We start from the raw sequence: 18,120 nt of genomic DNA, 5'->3' as shown, positions 1-18,120 counted from the left end.
TGAATGCACAAGATGAGATAAATGCTTCAAAGGATGAGTTGAATCGATCATTCGATAATAGTTCAGGTATAAAGTGCGCCTATAAAGCGTTCATTGCGTGCGTGCACACGTGACGGATAGCAGGCCGTTGGCGCTCGCCCATGAGAAGAGAGCATATGAGCTTTTGTATTAACTCTATTAACACAGCAACATTAATAAGGAAAGGAAGCTTATCGAATTTTACCAATGTGGGACTATTCCTCATGCAATTCCTTATATAACATTAATTAATAATTAATGTTATTTTAAACTAACTTTGAACAATTAATTTCTCATTCACCATTAATCGGTATTGAACAAATTAATAGTCTAGATTTATTTACGAGAAACGTAGATTTCCATTTTAAAATCAATTTTGACTTTCATCGATTGATGACACCTCAATTTTTCATAAAATCGTATTGATTTTTTAAGACCCCAATATCCAACAGGTAGTCGGGCGCCGAATGAGACGAACGCCATCCCGTCGAATCCAAGTTAGATGTAAGTCTAACTCGACTTGAAATGTCTAGGCTTGGGATCTCTCAAGATGGCCAACTTGACCCATGCATCAATGGTCAAACCAAGATGGGGCTCGATTTACCTTGACTCGAGTTCTATGTTGACCGGGTCCAACTTTGTCTGATTTCTATACAGAGAAAAAAAAAAACCCCACTTAAAAAATTTGGAAACTTCAACTCCTGCAGAAAAACTCTGAAACTTCAAATATGTTGCCATGTAGAGAAGTATACCATCCAGGTCTCTGTCTAACAGGACTGTGGTACGCTGGAAAGGGCCACCACATCTTCAAAGGATGGATGGATGGATATCCATCATTCACCTTTTAAGCATCATATCTAGCTCTTACGAAGAGTCCATTGGCTTGTGCCAAGGGTTGTGCATGGACGTCAAAGTCAGTGACTCCACGGAGTCATATGTTAACTTTCTGGGTGCCCACCTTCCATTTGTGGTCCGAGTGGTGCGTGCTGGCGATGGATCATGGAAGGAAGAACTTGTCATGGTCTTCCATTTGCTAGTTGAGTTAGTCTCAACTATGACTGGTCGTCTATGTGCGCGCGGCGGGGGAGTGACGACGATAAAGTCTACTAATTGTGGCAGCACCGGCGAGACCGACGAGGTTTAATATGTATGGCTAGCTGCCTATGTTTTTGTGCCTCTTCGACTGGGACTATGTGATTAACATCTAGAAGAGTGGACTGAAGGCTCAATAGCCATGTGCATGTGCATGATCAATGGGCAGGAATTTTGACTGTAGGATTCTGAATGTTGAAGTTTCAAAAGTAGTGTCGACCTCATAATTCGAAGAGAGGAAGATAAAATCAAACTCGTCTTCAGTATTCTTCCAGATGGATGAATTAAGTCTTCTTGTTCAAACTCGTCTTCAGTATTCTAGGTAACAGTTTGATTACTGTCGTCCTCCATAGATGATTTGTTTTTTCTGCTGGTTTTAATGGGGGGAGAGGGGAAGATATATAGATATCATCGATCTAGAACTCGAACTTAATTAATTATGCAAATAGATTAGACAAATTTTGGGGCAAAACTTTACAGTAAACGTTAATTCAAACATTCTTGGTGCAAAATAAATAAATATATGGATAGATAGATGTATAGAAAATAAGGGGAAATGGAAAGAAAAAAATAAATGAAATTATTAATTTTTTATTTGATTCAGTAATGATAAAGGAAGAGAAGACGAGACTTAAAGACCAACTGTGGCAATAGTAAAATGTAAAATCATTACAGATTGTGTTTGATAGAAATCTACAATTAATAACTAATGCATGAAATTTGTCTCCTCTTGGATGTTTTAATAGGAGCTTACTTTAGCTCCCGGAAGATATCTGAGTTAGTTACGATAGAGTACAGTTGTAGAAGTAGATAAAAGTTTGAATCTCGATGAAGTCGAGATAATATTCTCTTTTGTCATGACTGACTATAGTTTCTCGATTTACCTTTTTATAAATGGTTGTGGAGCTGACCGTGTAGGACCGATGGGGTGACGAATTTTATTTTTTATAAAAATATAATAGGAGCTTACTTCAAAAATAAAGATTAATTTGTATGGAGTAATACATGTCGTAGGACATCGAAGTTATCCGACAAAATTGATCTAATACTTAAGTTACTTTCCGATGGTTGTGAAAGTAGATGAAAGTAATAGAAAGAAGGAATGGAAGACAAAAAGAAATGCTAGGTTTAGATCCTCATGTCATTGTTGACTTTTTTTTTTATTCAAATATTTAATTTTTACAATATGATTAATTCATATCATCACTGACTTTAATTCTTATATATGATGAATATCATGAATCATAAAATTGTTGAGCCAAGGATCTGTAGTATGGATTATGAGGGGTCAAAACTCATACCCAACGTCTATATCAAATTATGGTTTGTGTTTGTAGAGTTCATATATAGCCTACGGCATGTCTAATTATGGGAGGACCGTGTTTAGTGATGGCCTAGGCCTACAATTCCCCAAGGGATCAAATCCAACATAAGAGACTTAGGGAAGTCCAAGAGGCTCAGAGGGGAACATTAAGTATGAGGCTTAAGCAGAGCCCCTATTTTAGGAACTTGGGTACTGAGTTATATGAGGTGTTCTAAAGGGTTGAGTTGTATGATGTCGAGTTGTGACACTAGGATATGATGCGAGTTGTGGGAGCAACTCATGATACCAAGTCATATCGAGGATTCTAGAGTCTGAACTATGGGAGCAATTTGGAATACTGAGTAATATCAGAGAGTTGGGAGTCTGAGTTGTGAGACAATGAAAGTGATTTAGAATATACCAAGTTATATCAGGGACTCGAGGGTTTGAGCCAAGTAGAGAATTAGGTATATTGATGTGGAGGGGGATGACCATACTAGTATACCTATACCATTATTGGCATTATAGATTACCTTAGCCTATCACTATTAGCTATGACATCTTACAATAGAATCACAATCTACATAGTATAACTACACTATACAATATCTCTTATACTATATAGTATAACTACACTATACAATATCTCTTATTATTTGGGTTAATTTTCACCTACCAATCGATTAACTTTACTCACCAATCGGGTGTCATGTCAGATTCAACCATTTAAACCTGCATAACAACTATTTTTGTTTACCAATCGATTGCACTAATAGATTCCAAGGCATTCTATTCACTGCTAAATAAGCTATCAATCGATTGCTCAAGCAGTAAATATGAGATTCTTTGCTAACCTTGATTTCAGACTTTTCAAGGTTGAATTCGCGTCTTTCTTGGTATCTAGTTGACCTCAACCTACCAAGACTTTCTTTGCTCAACATCTGGTCACTCTTAACCCGTCGATACTTTTCGTTACCCAATATCTGATCAACCTTGACTTAATGAGACTTCATCATTGCCTAATATCTGGTTTACCTTAACCTACCAAGACTTCACTATTGTCTAACATCTAGTCAAGCTTAATCTCTCAGGATTTCCTCACTCATGCCAAGTGTTTAGTTCTCCGTAATCTGCTTGGACTTCCGATCACCAAGTGTCTGGTCAACCTTAACCCGCTTGAACTTTCCTCATGCCAACTTCCCGTAGGACTTCCAATCATCAAGTGTTCAGTCAACCTTGATCCACTAAGACTTTCCTTCTTTGTGTCAAGTGTCCGATCCTCCATGATCCATTTAGATTTTTTGTCTCGTATCAAGTGTTCGGTTCTCTATGATCCACTCAGACTTTTTATCTTATCGTCAAGCATCCAATCAACCACTTACTTGACATCTAACTAACATATAGATCACATAGTGAAACTCAAATTCGAATCAACTCGAGCTTAATTAATCAAATTGATCAACTTTGATCCGAGATCGATTGCACTAACATATACTATCTCCTTAAAAAGAACATTTAACTGTTAAAATAGTCAAGTTGGATTCATATAGTCCAAATATTAATGAGCATGACCCATAAACTAAGAAACCTCTACCCAACTCAACCTATGGAAAAGTCAAGCTTAGCCTAGCACAACCTACTTGTGTTGTCTCACGTAAGTTAACAAGCATTCTAATCCATCTAACTCCTTTGGCGAGAGAGTGTGTATGATTGAAAAACAAAAATACCCCAATCAAATTAGGTGTACTTGGAGAATTTTCCCTACTTAAGATAACTTTTAGAAATTTATCAACTATCTCCATTCATTTCTTTTTCAGCAAAAGGTAGAATCTGCCTCTGCCATCCCAACGACCCCACACAGTCAGCCTCACGACCATCTATAAAGAGGTAAATCCAGTTGAGTACAATAGAGAAATTTATCAACTATCACCATTCATTTCTTTTTCACAAAAGGTAGAATCTGCCTCTGCCATCCCAACGACCCCACACAGTCAGCCCCACGATCATCTATGAGGAGGTAAATCGAGAAGTTGTAGTTGAGCACAATAGAGGAGGGCATTGCCTTGGCTTCGTCGAGATTCGTCCCTTGTCCACTTCAGCAAGTTTGTTCCATCGTAACCAACTCAACTATGCCCCAGGGGCAACTATCTTCATACATGATGCATGGAAAACAGAGTTTCATCACACATGTAGACAAGATTATTATAGTTCAGGCAAAGATGTCAACTAGGTCACACTATCGACCTTTCAGTAGGTCAAGTGATACCGGATCGGATCTAACTTTTCCTTAGGCTTAAGCAGAGCCAAACGGTGGACATAGCCCAAAACACCCAGTTTTGAATGATAAATCCCAGTTAGTCCCATTGACTATCTCTGGGGATGACCGGCCCAGCCCCACAGAAGTTTTCCACCGACCACTAGGGTAAATCGGGAAGTGCACGCAGCGGCCAGTCCAGACGCCCAGCATCCTTTGATTGCGTTCCCCATTTGGATGAAAATTTCTACAAATACGCCGTAGCTGGGGATCGAATTGCAGGTGCCTGGGTGACAACCTGAATGTCCTACTGGACACCATTACCCCGGGACTTAAACTATAGTGGATAAACTTTTTATAGTGACCGCACCGCACCATTATCCCTAAGGGATTTTTTGGACCACTATGTTGATAAAAGCATACTGCCTCAACAGCACCTCAGCCAACAAATACATGTTGCTAAGACTTGAATCGCACAGCACCTCAGTCAACAAATACATGTTATTAAGTGGATTCGAATCTGAAACATCAAGCAACACATGTCTCCATGCTTTTCACTTGGGATAAGGTACTTCAACAAACACCCAGCTTTGAAGAAACAAAGCCATGTGAATCCCTTATCATTTTCATATTCATTGTGCTTTAGCAATCACACACAATTAATGTGTTTCCAAGTTCCAACCGTTTTAATTATTGCGCCATCTAATTGCACTTATCTATTTGCCCATGTCATGATTCATGAATGGTGGAACTCTGTACATCTAATAGTTGATATGTTTTTTAAAAAAGAAATTATATAAAATCGAGAAATATAAATAGATCATGGATTATATTTTGGTTGGATCCAGATAAGCGACATTTTATTGGATTATGGTACTAAATTTGTCAAATTAAGTGATCATTAAAGAGTGTTTATTATATTAATTATATATGACCAAAAGCTAATTTACGTGTATAGCAAAAAAAATAGCACATAATTGCTCATAAGTTGTAAGTTGATTATTAAGTCCACTTGTATATGAGATTTTCACACCTTAATTTTATATAAATCTAAAATTTTGACATCTGAGTTAATTTTCAAATCAATTTACATGGTAAAAATTTAGCACCTATAATATGATTTTCATTGAAAATCTTAATTATTTAATATTTTTTAACAATAATAAATTACATGTCCTCTATAAATTGTCACTTGATTCTTGGTATGATAAAAGATATACTTATGTATGCTTGACAAAGAGTTAATATTGAGTGGAAAGTAAATTCTAAAAAAATGATAAATCCCAGTCAGTCTGATGGACTCAATCCCTGGGAGTGGCCGATCCGATCCCACGGAAGTTTTCCACCGACCACCAGGGTAAATCGGGAAGCGCATATAGCGATCAATCCAGATGCCCAGCATCCTTTGATTGCGTTCCCCATTTGGAAGAAAATATTTGCAAATACGCCGTAGCTGGGGATCGAACCGTGGATCCCTGGGTTACAACCCAAATGTCTTACCATTGCACCATTGCCCCGGGGAATCATTGCACCATTGCCCTGGGTCACTCTAGAGTTGATATAGAGTGGAACGTTTGCGCATTTCAATATTTATAACAGATATGACGTCTCTGAAATTTGGAATCGTTTATCTGTTATGGTCGATAGTTTAGACATAACTTCTATTCCATTGATGCCGAATAGAATATCAATTATTCTGAAGGCTCATTTTCATAGTAAAATTTTAGAAAAGACATCGGAGATCATCAAACATAAAGACGTCGTCACTAGATTTAATGGAATAAAATTGATTCAACATAAAAGATAATACTCTAACAGGGAACTATTAAATAAAAGTTTAAATAGTTTTAAAACTTTAACAATGCAAAAGATGAAAATAATCATAATATAGTGATAATATTATTTGTAGCCTCTGGAAAAAATTTTAAATAATATTTTTTGGACCTAAGACTAGGTCGTTACAAGTTACACTTTCAAAGCTCAGATCCCCTACATCACAAAGCCTTCTAGGTTTGAGGTGTCGCCACCATGCCACGGTCGTGTCGGTAAGCATGGTCAGACCATATGAGTTGCTAGATGTTTGTCTTTGATCGAACACGACCATGTCAAGGAACATGGCGAAACCGTATTCGACGATCTAGACTTCTCTTCATCAAGTGGCAACACGAGACACATGTCTCAATCATGTTAGGGGAAATGATTAATCCATATTTGATGCTGAAAATCTTAATTGTTACTCCATTGTTACATTATCAATAATGATTATAGTTACTCGACCATTGTAGGCCAAGGATCAAAATGAACGTAGAAGGGTCAGATTGCGGTTATGACAACCTGATGACTATTAGGGTGTGTTTGGTTCAAATTATCATGATATAAAATATAACATAATGGTGTTTAGTTTAACTTATTTATTTGGAAGGAATAAAATATAACTAGTTTAACATTTACTATATTACCCTTGATTCAATTTATTTTTAGAATAAATTAAATTAAATTAATAATATTAATAATGATAATAAATTGATAATATATAAACATATATATATATATATATTTTTTAAATTTAAAATAAATTTATATATTTTTAATAAAATAATGCATTAAATTAATAAATATAATATGTTGATTTAATTTTTAGAATTTAAATAAATAAATATATTAATAAAATAATTTATTAAAATAATTATTTTAATAAAATAATTTATTAAATTAATAAATATAATTCATTAATTTTATTTTTTTAAATACAAAATAAATTTTTATATATTTTAATAAAATAATTTATTAAATTAATAAATATAATTTATTAATTTTATTTTTTAAATTTAAAATAAATTATCCCTTTTAAATTTATAAGTATTTAAATTAAAATTTATTAAATTAATTAACTTAATTTCAATTAGATTTCATGGTATATTTCAATTAATTCAATTTTAAAATCGGAAGGTAATCATGAAAAAAAATTTTGTTAACTTTCAGAATCTTAGAAAATCTTAGGCTGCCAAAATAAGCACAATCTCAAGCTACAATTCATTTACGGTGGATGCTGCATTACTTTGGAATCGATTATGATCTGAATTAAACAATGTTAATTCAAGCTAACATAGAGAATTAACTCAAGCAACTGACTCGTATGGAGAACTCGGATGGTGAGTCACCTGAATGGATGAATCGAGCATTTGGAATCACTAGTTGGCATCTGTTCATATATATATCCATTTATTTATTTATTTCTCAAAGGTATTTTGCATTGAAGACTCATGTATTAATTACCAACTCATACTCAGCATTACAAATATCAAAGAAACATCCATAAACTTACTGATTAAACAGAGCTGTCTTACTAAAACCAGTAAACTATGCCATCTTAGATAGATCTGAATCCCTCATTCACATTTTCCATTTAATTTAAGATCGAAAGAGGGTGCAGGCCATTAATGCCTGCTTATTGATTTAAGTTCAGCAGTTCGTAGTTGGTGCATTAAGTCGACCTGCATGCTTGCTTTTCTAGTTATCTGTCTTTCTCGACCTGCATTTTCGACATATATAAATCTCAGCAAATTATATATGAATACATTTTAGTGCCGGGGGTTTATATTAAGATCGTAATTAATTACTGTAATCGAGTGTGGAAATGGGATTAAGGAAGATGCCCATTGAATGTGTTCATTTATGTGCTCGCCAATGCTTCTTCTTCTCCAATCTGTTCCGGTTGGTACTGCAGGAACATGGGCGGCCTTCATTGCATACTCCTCTTGCTCTTCCACTTGATCGCGCCACTTCCCTCCCTCGCCGTCGCGCCCCGCCGCCGGATTCCGGCCGTCATCGTCTTCGGGGACTCCACCGTCGACGCGGGGAACAACAACTACATCGCCACCGTCGCCAAGGCCGACTTCCCCCCCTACGGCCGCGACTTCCCCGGAGGGCGTGCCACCGGCCGCTTCTGCAACGGCCGCCTCGCCACTGACTTGATCTCCGAAGCGCTCGGCCTGCCGCCCTCCATCCCGGCCTACCTCGACCCCGCTTACACCATCGAGGACTTCGCCAGAGGGGTCTGCTTCGCGTCGGCGGCCACCGGCTTCGACACCGCCACCTCCGACTTTCTCGTGAGCCATATATAGATACATGTTACATCTTTCCATAATTAGTATATCTATATATATATATATGTTGTATACGTGCAGTCGGTGATTCCTCTGTGGCAAGAGGTGGAATTCTTCAAGGAGTACCGACAGAGGCTGACGGCCTACGTCGGGAAGAAGAAGGCCGCCTACATCGTCCGCGAAGCCGTCTACATCGTCAGCATCGGCACCAACGACTTCATCGAGAACTATTACTCGCCGGTGGGGATGCGGCGGTGGGAGTTCACGGTGGAGGAGTACGTGGACTTCGTCGTGGGGCTCGCCTGCGACTTCTTCAGGGACATCTACCGGGTGGGAGCCCGCAAGATCTCCTTCCCCGGGCTCAGCCCGTTCGGGTGCCTGCCGTCGGAGCGGACCACGAACCCGAAGACGAAGGGGGCGTGCGTGGAGGAGTACAACCGCGTGGCGCAGGACTTCAACGGGAAGCTGCAGGCGGCGATGCGGCGGCTCTGCGCGGAGCTTCCGGGGATCAAGCTCAGATTCGCTCCGCTGTATGATCTCTTTCTCGACGCGACACAGAATCCATCAAGATACGGTAAAACTGATCAAAAATCACATCGAGACCACGAATTCAATGCGATGAATGAATGATCCCATTGACCGGCAGGATTCGAGAATGCGAACCGAGGATGCTGCGGCACGGGGAAGTTCGAAACATCGATCGCCTGCAACGAGTGGACGCCTTTGACGTGCGAAGATGCAGACAAATTTGCGTTTTGGGATTCCATCCATCCTTCCGAAAGGTTCAACCGATTCTTCGCCAACCAGACGCTCAGGACAAGCCTCGCTGAGTTCATATAGTTTTCCTCTGCTTCTATTTCCTCAAAATTCTTTAAGATATCTACACTTTATATCACAAAGACAAAAGGAGTAATGACAAATGTTTGGCTGTGAAACTGTGAAAATTGTAATGTTCATCTAGTGTTCCAGTAAAGATTTTTATAGTGGAGAGGAATAATGAAACCACCTACTTGTGAGAAGGAAAGGTAAAATGAGAATGCATCTTCCTCAACAACCCTCAACCACCGAATGTATTATTGTTGTGGACCATTGCATTCAGTTTATACGTCTCCAAAAGCACCTTCATTATTCATAAGAACAACCAAACTACTGGTTTTACGATACTGTTAAGTAGATGTTGCTTCTGTACAAATGAAAAGAGATCGGATCCTGAAATCTTGATGTAATTGTTGTGGGAATCGGTTCCTCTTTGCTCATCACTTCTCAGCAGAACTTTCCTTGCCACCTCTCAGCCACAGGGTCAAACGTCAAAGGCAGTAGATTGACATCGATCGTTATGTATTCAATGAGTATATTGAGATCTGTTTTAATCCTTCTTATTGCTCTTTAATCTCATTCATCAGATTGAGCGGGGAGGAAGATCTCAACGATTGTCATTAGGAAGTCAGATCTGGCTCAATGATCTATTCGATTTGACGCTTTAAATCAAGTCTCATCACCGACGATATGAGATTGCGATATTTCCGATCCAACGCTCCAACCTTCACATGTCAAAGCATCACACATCTTTGATCAACAGTTATCATCCGTTATAAATGTATCAACAGTACAGTCATCTCTGTCCTATCCTGACACATTTGACACTGCCACGTCACATATGACGTACCTGACACGTCACTCGAGTGGCGTGCTTTGGAAAAGAGGAAAAAACCTGTATTGAGCCAGGACAGAACTGGAGAGCCGGCATGCATTTCCAAATATAACATTAATTAATAATTAATGCTATTTTCGGATAGTGACTTTGAACTCGATTAATTTCTCATTCCGGCTCGGTAATCAATTTTGAGTAAATTAATAGTCTAGCATGAGGCAAGTGTACGCCTTGAGAGTCTAGTCAGATTTCGATCGGGTGCGTTGAAGTCAATTTCGACTTTCATCGGCTCGGCTCGATGAATACTGTTGAGGCCGATTTTTCATTACAAAACCGTGCTGGTCCTCTAAACGACCATAACAATATCCAGAATTATTTTATTTAAAACTCTACCTATAATGAATTTATAAATTATTCGAAGTGATTTCTCGAACTATAGTAAATATTGGAAATAATCATGTTCTTGGGGATCTTTAACGTTAACCATGGTCTCCCTCCTCTTCAATTTTAGGGTCTTAGATAGTGTAGTAAATGATCCATGAAAAAATTGGAAAACTTATAGTCCATTATTTCGAATATAATTTAGTCCATTGCTCATTTCCTTCAAACAGTAAAAGTACTACAAACAATTTCAATGATAGCTTTATGAAATGTAAAGTCTTATCATATCTATAAGTTTTTGACAATTTCACGATGCAAAAGAAAATAAAATTGCAATGAAACAGGCATTCCTTCTTCTATCTGGTCAGAAACCTGACAGTTTGGGATTGTATTTGCCAATTGATCTCTCTTGGGGGACTTGGTCTTGTTGGCTCAAGAGTTCTTCTCTGTTTCTTCAGCTTTTCATTTCCACTGTCATACTATCAGGTTTCATAGTAAAACATTATACAGGTAATGGAGCTACCAGGTGAACTGATGTTCACCCAGATTCTTATTTTAATGGGAAAAAAACACATACTTCAATTTGATAGAGCAACACAAGTTCCTAGTTTAAGTCTCACCGATAGTACTCAAACATCTTGGTTCATATGATAAATGTTTCATAATTTACTCCAAGACTAATTTTGTTTTTCTTTTCAAGGAGATCTATGATCCTCTGCATGATCACCAGCTATTCGTCCATGCATGGTATCTATCTACTCATCACCTTCCTTACAAATGTTCCCAAAAAAAGGGTAAGAAAAACAAAATTTGAGACTCAGAATGCAGAGAAGCCACAATATGCATCCTTCAGTCATGCTATGAGATAGCCCTCATCCGATTGATTTCCTGATGACTCCGAATTCGGAGCGGGATGGTTTGGAGAAAGTGTTGAAGATTGACTCTCATGTTCATTGTCGTTGGCATCCTGCACCCGAATGGCTCTTGGAGGAGTCTTGAGCTGACCAAGTTCTGTAGGGGTCCTAAGGGATGGACTGCTGTTTGATACCCTCCATGTAAGCTCTCTATCATTTTGGTAAGGATATGCTGATGTTGAAGCTGCTTCTGGCCAAGGGTAAATAGCGATAACCGAGTGATCAAATTTGCAAGTTGCACCATACTTGCAATTTCCATTAGCAGCATAGTATTTGCATTTAGGCAAACCCTTTTGGATCAATGCCGAGGTACATGCATTGGAAGGAGACAAATATTTAGTTAATGAAAAAAAATGATTAATTCTGAAGAGAATTACCGGTCTGAGAGGAAGCCCGTAGGGTCCAATGACACAGTCAGCTTCCTGGTTTCTCCCTTTAGGGTGATTATACTTGCAAGAACTACCATACTTGCAGTTCCCTGTCTTCATGTAGTATTCACAATCTGGTTCGTCAGGTCTCTCTGGGAAAATTTCAGCTGTGCTTGAACTTGGCTGTGCATGACTAGGCCCAAGATCATTCATAGAGGGAACACTTGCACTTGCAGGTGGCTGTTTGACATTGTAAGAATAGTTAAATGTGTAATAAGAAAGTCAACAACCAAAAGATGATCCTACAACGTAACGAAAGAGAGTGTCTTCGTAGAAACACAGCTATATTTGAAGCAGAGTTCGTTCTCCCCAATAGTACACTTAAAAAGTATCAAGTATGCATAAATTCGCATCTGAAAAAGCCACATAACAAGTTACTGCTGTCTAGTAAATCACATGTGATCAGTCTGACAGGACAAATTTGTAGCAATTTGGATTTGTCAACATATAAACACATGTTTCAATGTATGATCAATAGCGCGAGGATATATAAACTGGAGGATTTATGTCCAGATTCCAGAAAGGAGATGCTAACCATGAATGTGCTCCAATTTTGCTGCATAGGCATGGTGGCTTGGTTAGGTGGAACCATATGAGGACTGTAAGCAGGAGGTCCTTGCGCATAAGGATTATTCTGATAAAGGGTCCATGATGAAGGCCATGTAGGATATCCGCCGGAAGAGTGTGATCCTCCTGTAGTTGTAGAGTATCCAGTAAAGCCATAGACTGAAGGCCCTGATGCAAAAAACATGGCTCCAACATTGGTAGGATCCGGATGATTAAACTTGCATGTAACTCCAAATTTACAAGATCCAGTTTTCATAAAGTAGGAACATGACTGCACATCCTGTCAAAGCAGATCAAACAAATACCATATGGAGGTCACACTGGTAATTAGTCAAAAGCAAAGTAAACTTGACAATGACAAAAAAATAAGTAGAGTTTACTGCAGGGAGCCAAAGAAGATTTGTATACCTTTCGCAATGGTAGACCAAAAACATTCAGCAAAGGTAATTGGACAGCATGCTTGTCTTGTGGATGATGATACTTGCAAGTTGTGCCAAACTTACAAAATCCAGTTTTGAGAAAAAACTATAAGAGAAAATTTAAGCAAACTAAATGTAAGTACATAAATTGGAATGACAAGAACCTGATCATTTTGATGCACTAAAACAGAACAAAGAAAAAGAATGCAATTGATTCAGGATGCCAGAAAACACCTAAATACAATTGGTTCTAGGTTGAAGGAGATTAAAACCTAAATAAAAACCCGCCAAATCAAGTAATGGTGCCTTATATGAACTAAATAGGCTTGTATCAAATTGAGATACTAAGGCAATTCACTTTGAAGAAATACTTATGTTAAAACTGAAATTCAGGATTTGGCTAAAAAAACAATCAAGTATTTGTTCATTTCTCCTTTTACATTTTTTTTGTGCTTGATTTTGGTTCATGTAATCAGTCATGGGTGGAAGGATTTAAACTATCAATTCATTTCTCATCTGGGAAATATCATTTCTATAATCTTTTTCCAGAATAAGAAAAACATCTACTAACTGCATGCTTATGAAACCAAATTCATATTCTTTACAATGCATTTCAATCACGTCTATGAATCATGTTGTCGATCAATCATCCACAAGTAGTGATCAGCATTAAAATCGAATAACCTCACTGAAAACAAAATTTAATATTGCTAGACTGAAAGATACCTTACATGAGGGTTTGAGGACTCTTATATATAATGAAAATGGCATAGTCTTCTAACACATCCTCCTAGACATAATTACTTGGTAAATAAATGATCAGTTCCCAAAAATAACTTACCCTAACAAAATATAAATTTCCTACTTTAATTTGATTAGTTCAAAAACAAAAAGAATTTTTTAAAAACTTATAAAAGTTAAAACTTCCTAATCTAAACTTTTCAATTTAAACTTTTAAATTTTAAACCTATTTTTGCACTGTATCAGTATCAGTCTCCTTGACCAAAGAGAGCTTGACTCAAGATCACTATCTTCTTTGGATGTCTCTTCCATAAACAAGGAATAAATACAACTTCATTATCCTTCTAGACTTTGATAAATTGATCTTAGTCTTTCTGCAGTGGACGCATATGTAATTGTCTAAATTATAGGGGGATTGTAATATTTTATGATCATAAATAACATGGGCAGTGGGAATAATTCCCTTCTAACACAATTGCAGAGCCACTTCCATTCTCTGTCATGTACTTCTCCACATCGATCATTCGCATGCTCTTTTCCTCTTTACATGAGGCCCTTTCACTGTTTTCAAGTAATGTGAAGGCTTGCTATTTCTTCCATCATTGCTCTATCTGCATTATCATCTTCAAAAACTACATGATCCTTCTAGTGGTTGCACTTTCCCCCTAACCACGAGCCTTTGGATGCCCGTGCTTGCCTCCTCCTCTCATGTGCTCTCACACCCGCTTCCTACTCTCACACACTTTCTCAATTTCAATGTATTAGAAACTATACCAAATTTATTATAAAATAAGAAAATGATGATTTTATATTAAAAAAGAATAAATATTATTATATTGATATATTGAATGATAGAAAGGGCAAAATTAATAGTGATCTAGAAATTGTCATAAATTTTCTTCTAGTTTTGAAATGAAGTAACTGTTAATTTGTACATTGCCATTAAAATAGAGGATTTAGACATATATTTTTGTTATGAATCAACATTAACTTAGTCCATATATTCTACTATGTTACTCAAAGGAATATTATATTATTTTTATTTTGCACATCAAAACTATTCTAAATAGAGCAAAATTATTTTTAGCATATTTTACAATTTTTTATATGAACCTCACAATTCTTGATTCATTTTGTTTCACAGTTTGATAGTTAAATAAAACAATTCGTGATACAAACCTCTATTTGACAACCTTACTCCTAATTTGACCTTTTGTTCATTTAATTTACTTGATTCTTTCATACCCTTAAATAGACAAGCGAAGGAGGAACACTTGGAGTTGATAACTACAGAAGGTAAAGAAAGCAGAGTTGCAAAAGAGGTGGAATGGAAGGCAATCAAAGGGCAAAGGGGGAGTTATCAGTCATGGAGTTGCAACAAGCAATTGGGAGTTGTTAGTAGCATCGTTCAGGTGGAAAGTGTGGGTGGTGTAGTTGAATGCATGAGATAGTTACATATATGGGTTGATGGAGAAGACGATCAAGGAAAGCAAAGGGAAATGGCATATATGGCTCATGAAAAATAAGAGAACAGCATAAAGAATCAAACAAAAAATTAAAGGTCTAGCTTTAATACCACTTAATGCAGCATCAAAATTGAACAATCTCTAAAAGAGAATGAAACTGACAGAGGAATAGTACCACACTGAAAGATACCTAACATTGAAAGATACCTAACAGGACTTAAGGCCCTTTTATAGAATGAAAAATGACACATACTCCTAGCCTATTCTCCTAGAAGTAATTTATGCCCTAATTACTTGGTAAATACCAATTTTTAAAATAACTTATCCTGTTAAATTATTATTTTGCCTAATCCAAAATTAAAAAAAAAACCTATAACTTTAATTTTTTAAAAAAAAAACAATTTCCAAATCTAACACTCCCAATCAAGTAGCATACTGTCTCATACTTCTATATTAGAGAAGCAAATATGTTGTATTTGCAGCAGTTACATAACCTATCATTCTATTCCTATAATTGCAACTTAGTATAGGGAGTGGTATTGCATTCCGATAAATTGAGTTGATGAAGTTGTAGAGATAGATACTATGCAAGAAACATCGCAAACATCAAAGAGATGATTTGCCTTGTTTCCTCATTAAATTATATCATATTATCTTCATTAAATTTACTTTTTGGAAGTCTTCTTCAATTATTATATTCCTTATTAACCAATCTACTATTATGTAGTGACTAGGGTTGAGTATTCGATTAAAATTGAATCGAACTGAACAAAATTAATCAAAATCGGACCAAATTTTTTCGAACTAACCAAATTGACCGAATTTTTCAATAAAAATAGAACCAATAAAATATTGGTTAATTCAATCAAAAACCGAATTAACCAAAATAACCAAAATTTTTAAGTATTATGGGAGATTTACTAATTAATTAGGGATTTATAAATTCACTGAATTTACCGATTATTTTTTTTTAATTTTAATTATTTCAGTTTAACCAAATAAGGAATTTTAAAACTGAAATCGAATCGAATTTTTTAGAAAAAAAAATTGAAATTCCGAAATAACCGAACTGAATTTTTAAATTCAATCGGTTCGGTCGGTTTATTCGGTTTAACCGACCTTTTGCTCACCCCTAGTAGTGACTGTCACACTTACAGAATAAGGGTGGATACGGTCATCTATTTATAATGAATTTTATGGTATACAAAAGAAACAGAGTGGATATGGTCATCTCTTTATACTGAATTTTATGGTATACAAAAGAAACATGATGTCTCAAATTTCAACATACTAAAACGGGAGAGAAAAATTTAGTTACACTTGAGAAAAACTATCAAACCTGGCAATCAGGCTTGTCATCCCTCTGGTGCAGTTCATCTCTATGCATAGTTTCCTGCACGAAAAGGATTTGCATAAATTTGAAATAAAGCCCTCAGTGATAAGTAAAACATAATTTATCACCGGTCACTATTGTCACCACCTGTTCTGTGACAGTAGGATGGTTATACTTGCACTTGCTTCCATATCTGCAGCAACCAGTCCTCAAATAGTACTTGCAATCAGGTTCTCCAGGGCGTTGAGGAAAGGAATTGGGACTGGCATCAACGCGCTCCTGTCCTTCTTTCCCAATCTTCAGGTTCTCCATAAGCTCTGCTTCCAAAAACAATAACTATCAAAATTTTCAAAGATCAATTATTCAATTGCCTCTACCCACAGAAACTAAAATCAAATACGGAACTAGTAGTTCCTTATTGAAAAGAAGAAAACTGTCTTCCCTCCCCTTCTGTTTATGCTTTCGAGAAAAAGAAAAGCTTCCTTAACAGCGAGAAAACTGCCATAAAAAACGGAAACGGGTGATGCAGAAAAGGAAATAACTCCCAAGTTCCTGCAGCGATGCGTTGTTCGAAGAGCCGGCTGACATCGCGGCGGTGATCGGCGATGTTCCGTGCCCCTTCGAAACCAGGGCCCGATCGCGGTGCTCCCCAACTCCGACGAACGATTTCCGCCTCTCGAAGCCGTGAATTCGGAAGCAAAAGCGATCGCAGGGAGCAGGCCTCCCACGACCCGCAGATCTGACAGATTGTTTCAAACTTCCAGTTCGCGAATTCCTCCTCTCCGAGTATAAATGTCGATCGACTTAGAGTCGAAGGTATTTATCAATCCATTAATTAATCAATTAATTAATTGTTACACGCGCTTAATCCCATTAAAATCGCGTGTTGCAGTGCCAAGTTTCGAATGCTTTCCATAATTAATTTTAAGCCCTCTGACAAGCGCAGGTGCTGACGCCATCCCCCGCGAAGCAACCTGTGGCGAATCCCATTGGATCCGCTGTCCACTGATCCGAAACAAAACCCGGCGCGGAACCGTCGGGCTCCTTCAATTTGCCAACGTGTCTGACGCCTACTCGCTCGGCCTCGTCCCTTTCCGCCCTTCCCAAAACAGGGGATCTTCCGACGTGCAGCCGAGCGACCCGGTGTTCATGCCCTGATACATTCTCACGGCGGGCCCACAGAAACAGAGAGAGAGAGAGAGAGAGAGAGGAGTGCGGAAGATGGGCAGTGAACGGTGTGCAGATCGCGATTTAGCAGGCGAGGAAGGTGACGACGCGCACTGCGGGCGGAGCCTACGAGAAAATAGAAACCGGAGCAGTTTTAGAAAATTCTGCTTTCTTTCTTTCTTTCTCTCTGTTCCTTCCCATTGTGCAATTAATGGGTTAAAGCTGGAGCTGGAGCTGGAGCTGGAGCTGGAGCTGGAGCAGTGAGGAAGGCAGAGAGGTC

At 37.6% G+C, this 18,120-nt stretch overlaps 2 protein-coding genes across 3 annotated transcripts; one reads left to right on the top strand and one right to left on the bottom strand.

The window, feature by feature from the left end:
• The first annotated feature begins 8,364 nt into the window (after positions 1-8,364).
• LOC141832555 (GDSL esterase/lipase At2g42990-like) lies at positions 8,365-9,774 on the top strand. Its single transcript, XM_074720049.1, has 3 exons — positions 8,365-8,776; positions 8,855-9,347; positions 9,420-9,774. The coding sequence occupies exons 1-3, from the start codon at positions 8,399-8,401 to the stop codon at positions 9,611-9,613; spliced, it is 1,065 nt and encodes a 354-aa protein (XP_074576150.1). The 5' UTR covers positions 8,365-8,398; the 3' UTR covers positions 9,614-9,774.
• A 1,673-nt stretch (positions 9,775-11,447) lies between these two features.
• On the bottom strand, positions 11,448-17,445 carry LOC141832538 (zinc finger CCCH domain-containing protein 3-like). Of its 2 annotated transcripts, XM_074720042.1 has the most exons (7): positions 17,216-17,445; positions 16,821-16,990; positions 16,680-16,733; positions 13,123-13,239; positions 12,683-12,994; positions 12,097-12,327; positions 11,448-12,009 (listed from the first exon to the last, which is right to left on the bottom strand). In XM_074720042.1, exons 1-7 carry the CDS (start codon positions 17,259-17,261, stop codon positions 11,659-11,661), a joined length of 1,281 nt encoding a protein of 426 aa, XP_074576143.1. In that variant the 5' UTR covers positions 17,262-17,445; the 3' UTR covers positions 11,448-11,658. The 2 variants fall into 2 exon arrangements, with proteins under 2 accessions (XP_074576143.1, XP_074576137.1); XM_074720036.1 differs by having other exon boundaries at positions 11,448-12,327.
• Positions 17,446-18,120: the final 675 nt, after the last annotated feature.

The sequence above is a fragment of the Curcuma longa genome, chromosome 1 (genome assembly GCF_044706935.1).
Source record: "Curcuma longa cultivar G26 ecotype Majalengka, Jawa Barat chromosome 1, ITB_CL_G26_1.1, whole genome shotgun sequence".
Lineage (NCBI taxonomy): Eukaryota > Viridiplantae > Streptophyta > Magnoliopsida > Zingiberales > Zingiberaceae > Curcuma > Curcuma longa.
Note: the sequence above shows the minus strand (reverse complement) of the source record. Positions and strands in the feature narration are given on the sequence as shown.

Coding starts and splice junctions, on each gene's coding strand:
- LOC141832555 (XM_074720049.1), top strand. CDS start 8,399: ATGGGCGGCCTTCATTGCATACTCCTCTTGCTCTTCCACTTGATCGCG. Junction 8,777..8,854: donor CCGCCACCTCCGACTTTCTC/GTGAGCCATATA, acceptor GTATACGTGCAG/TCGGTGATTCCTCTGTGGCA. Junction 9,348..9,419: donor ACAGAATCCATCAAGATACG/GTAAAACTGATC, acceptor ATTGACCGGCAG/GATTCGAGAATGCGAACCGA.
- LOC141832538 (XM_074720036.1), bottom strand. CDS start 17,261: ATGTCAGCCGGCTCTTCGAACAACGCATCGCTGCAGGAACTTGGGA. Junction 16,991..17,215: donor ATCGCTGCAGGAACTTGGGA/GTTATTTCCTTT, acceptor TTTTGGAAGCAG/AGCTTATGGAGAACCTGAAG. Junction 12,995..13,122: donor TTGGTCTACCATTGCGAAAG/GTATACAAATCT, acceptor CTGCTTTGACAG/GATGTGCAGTCATGTTCCTA.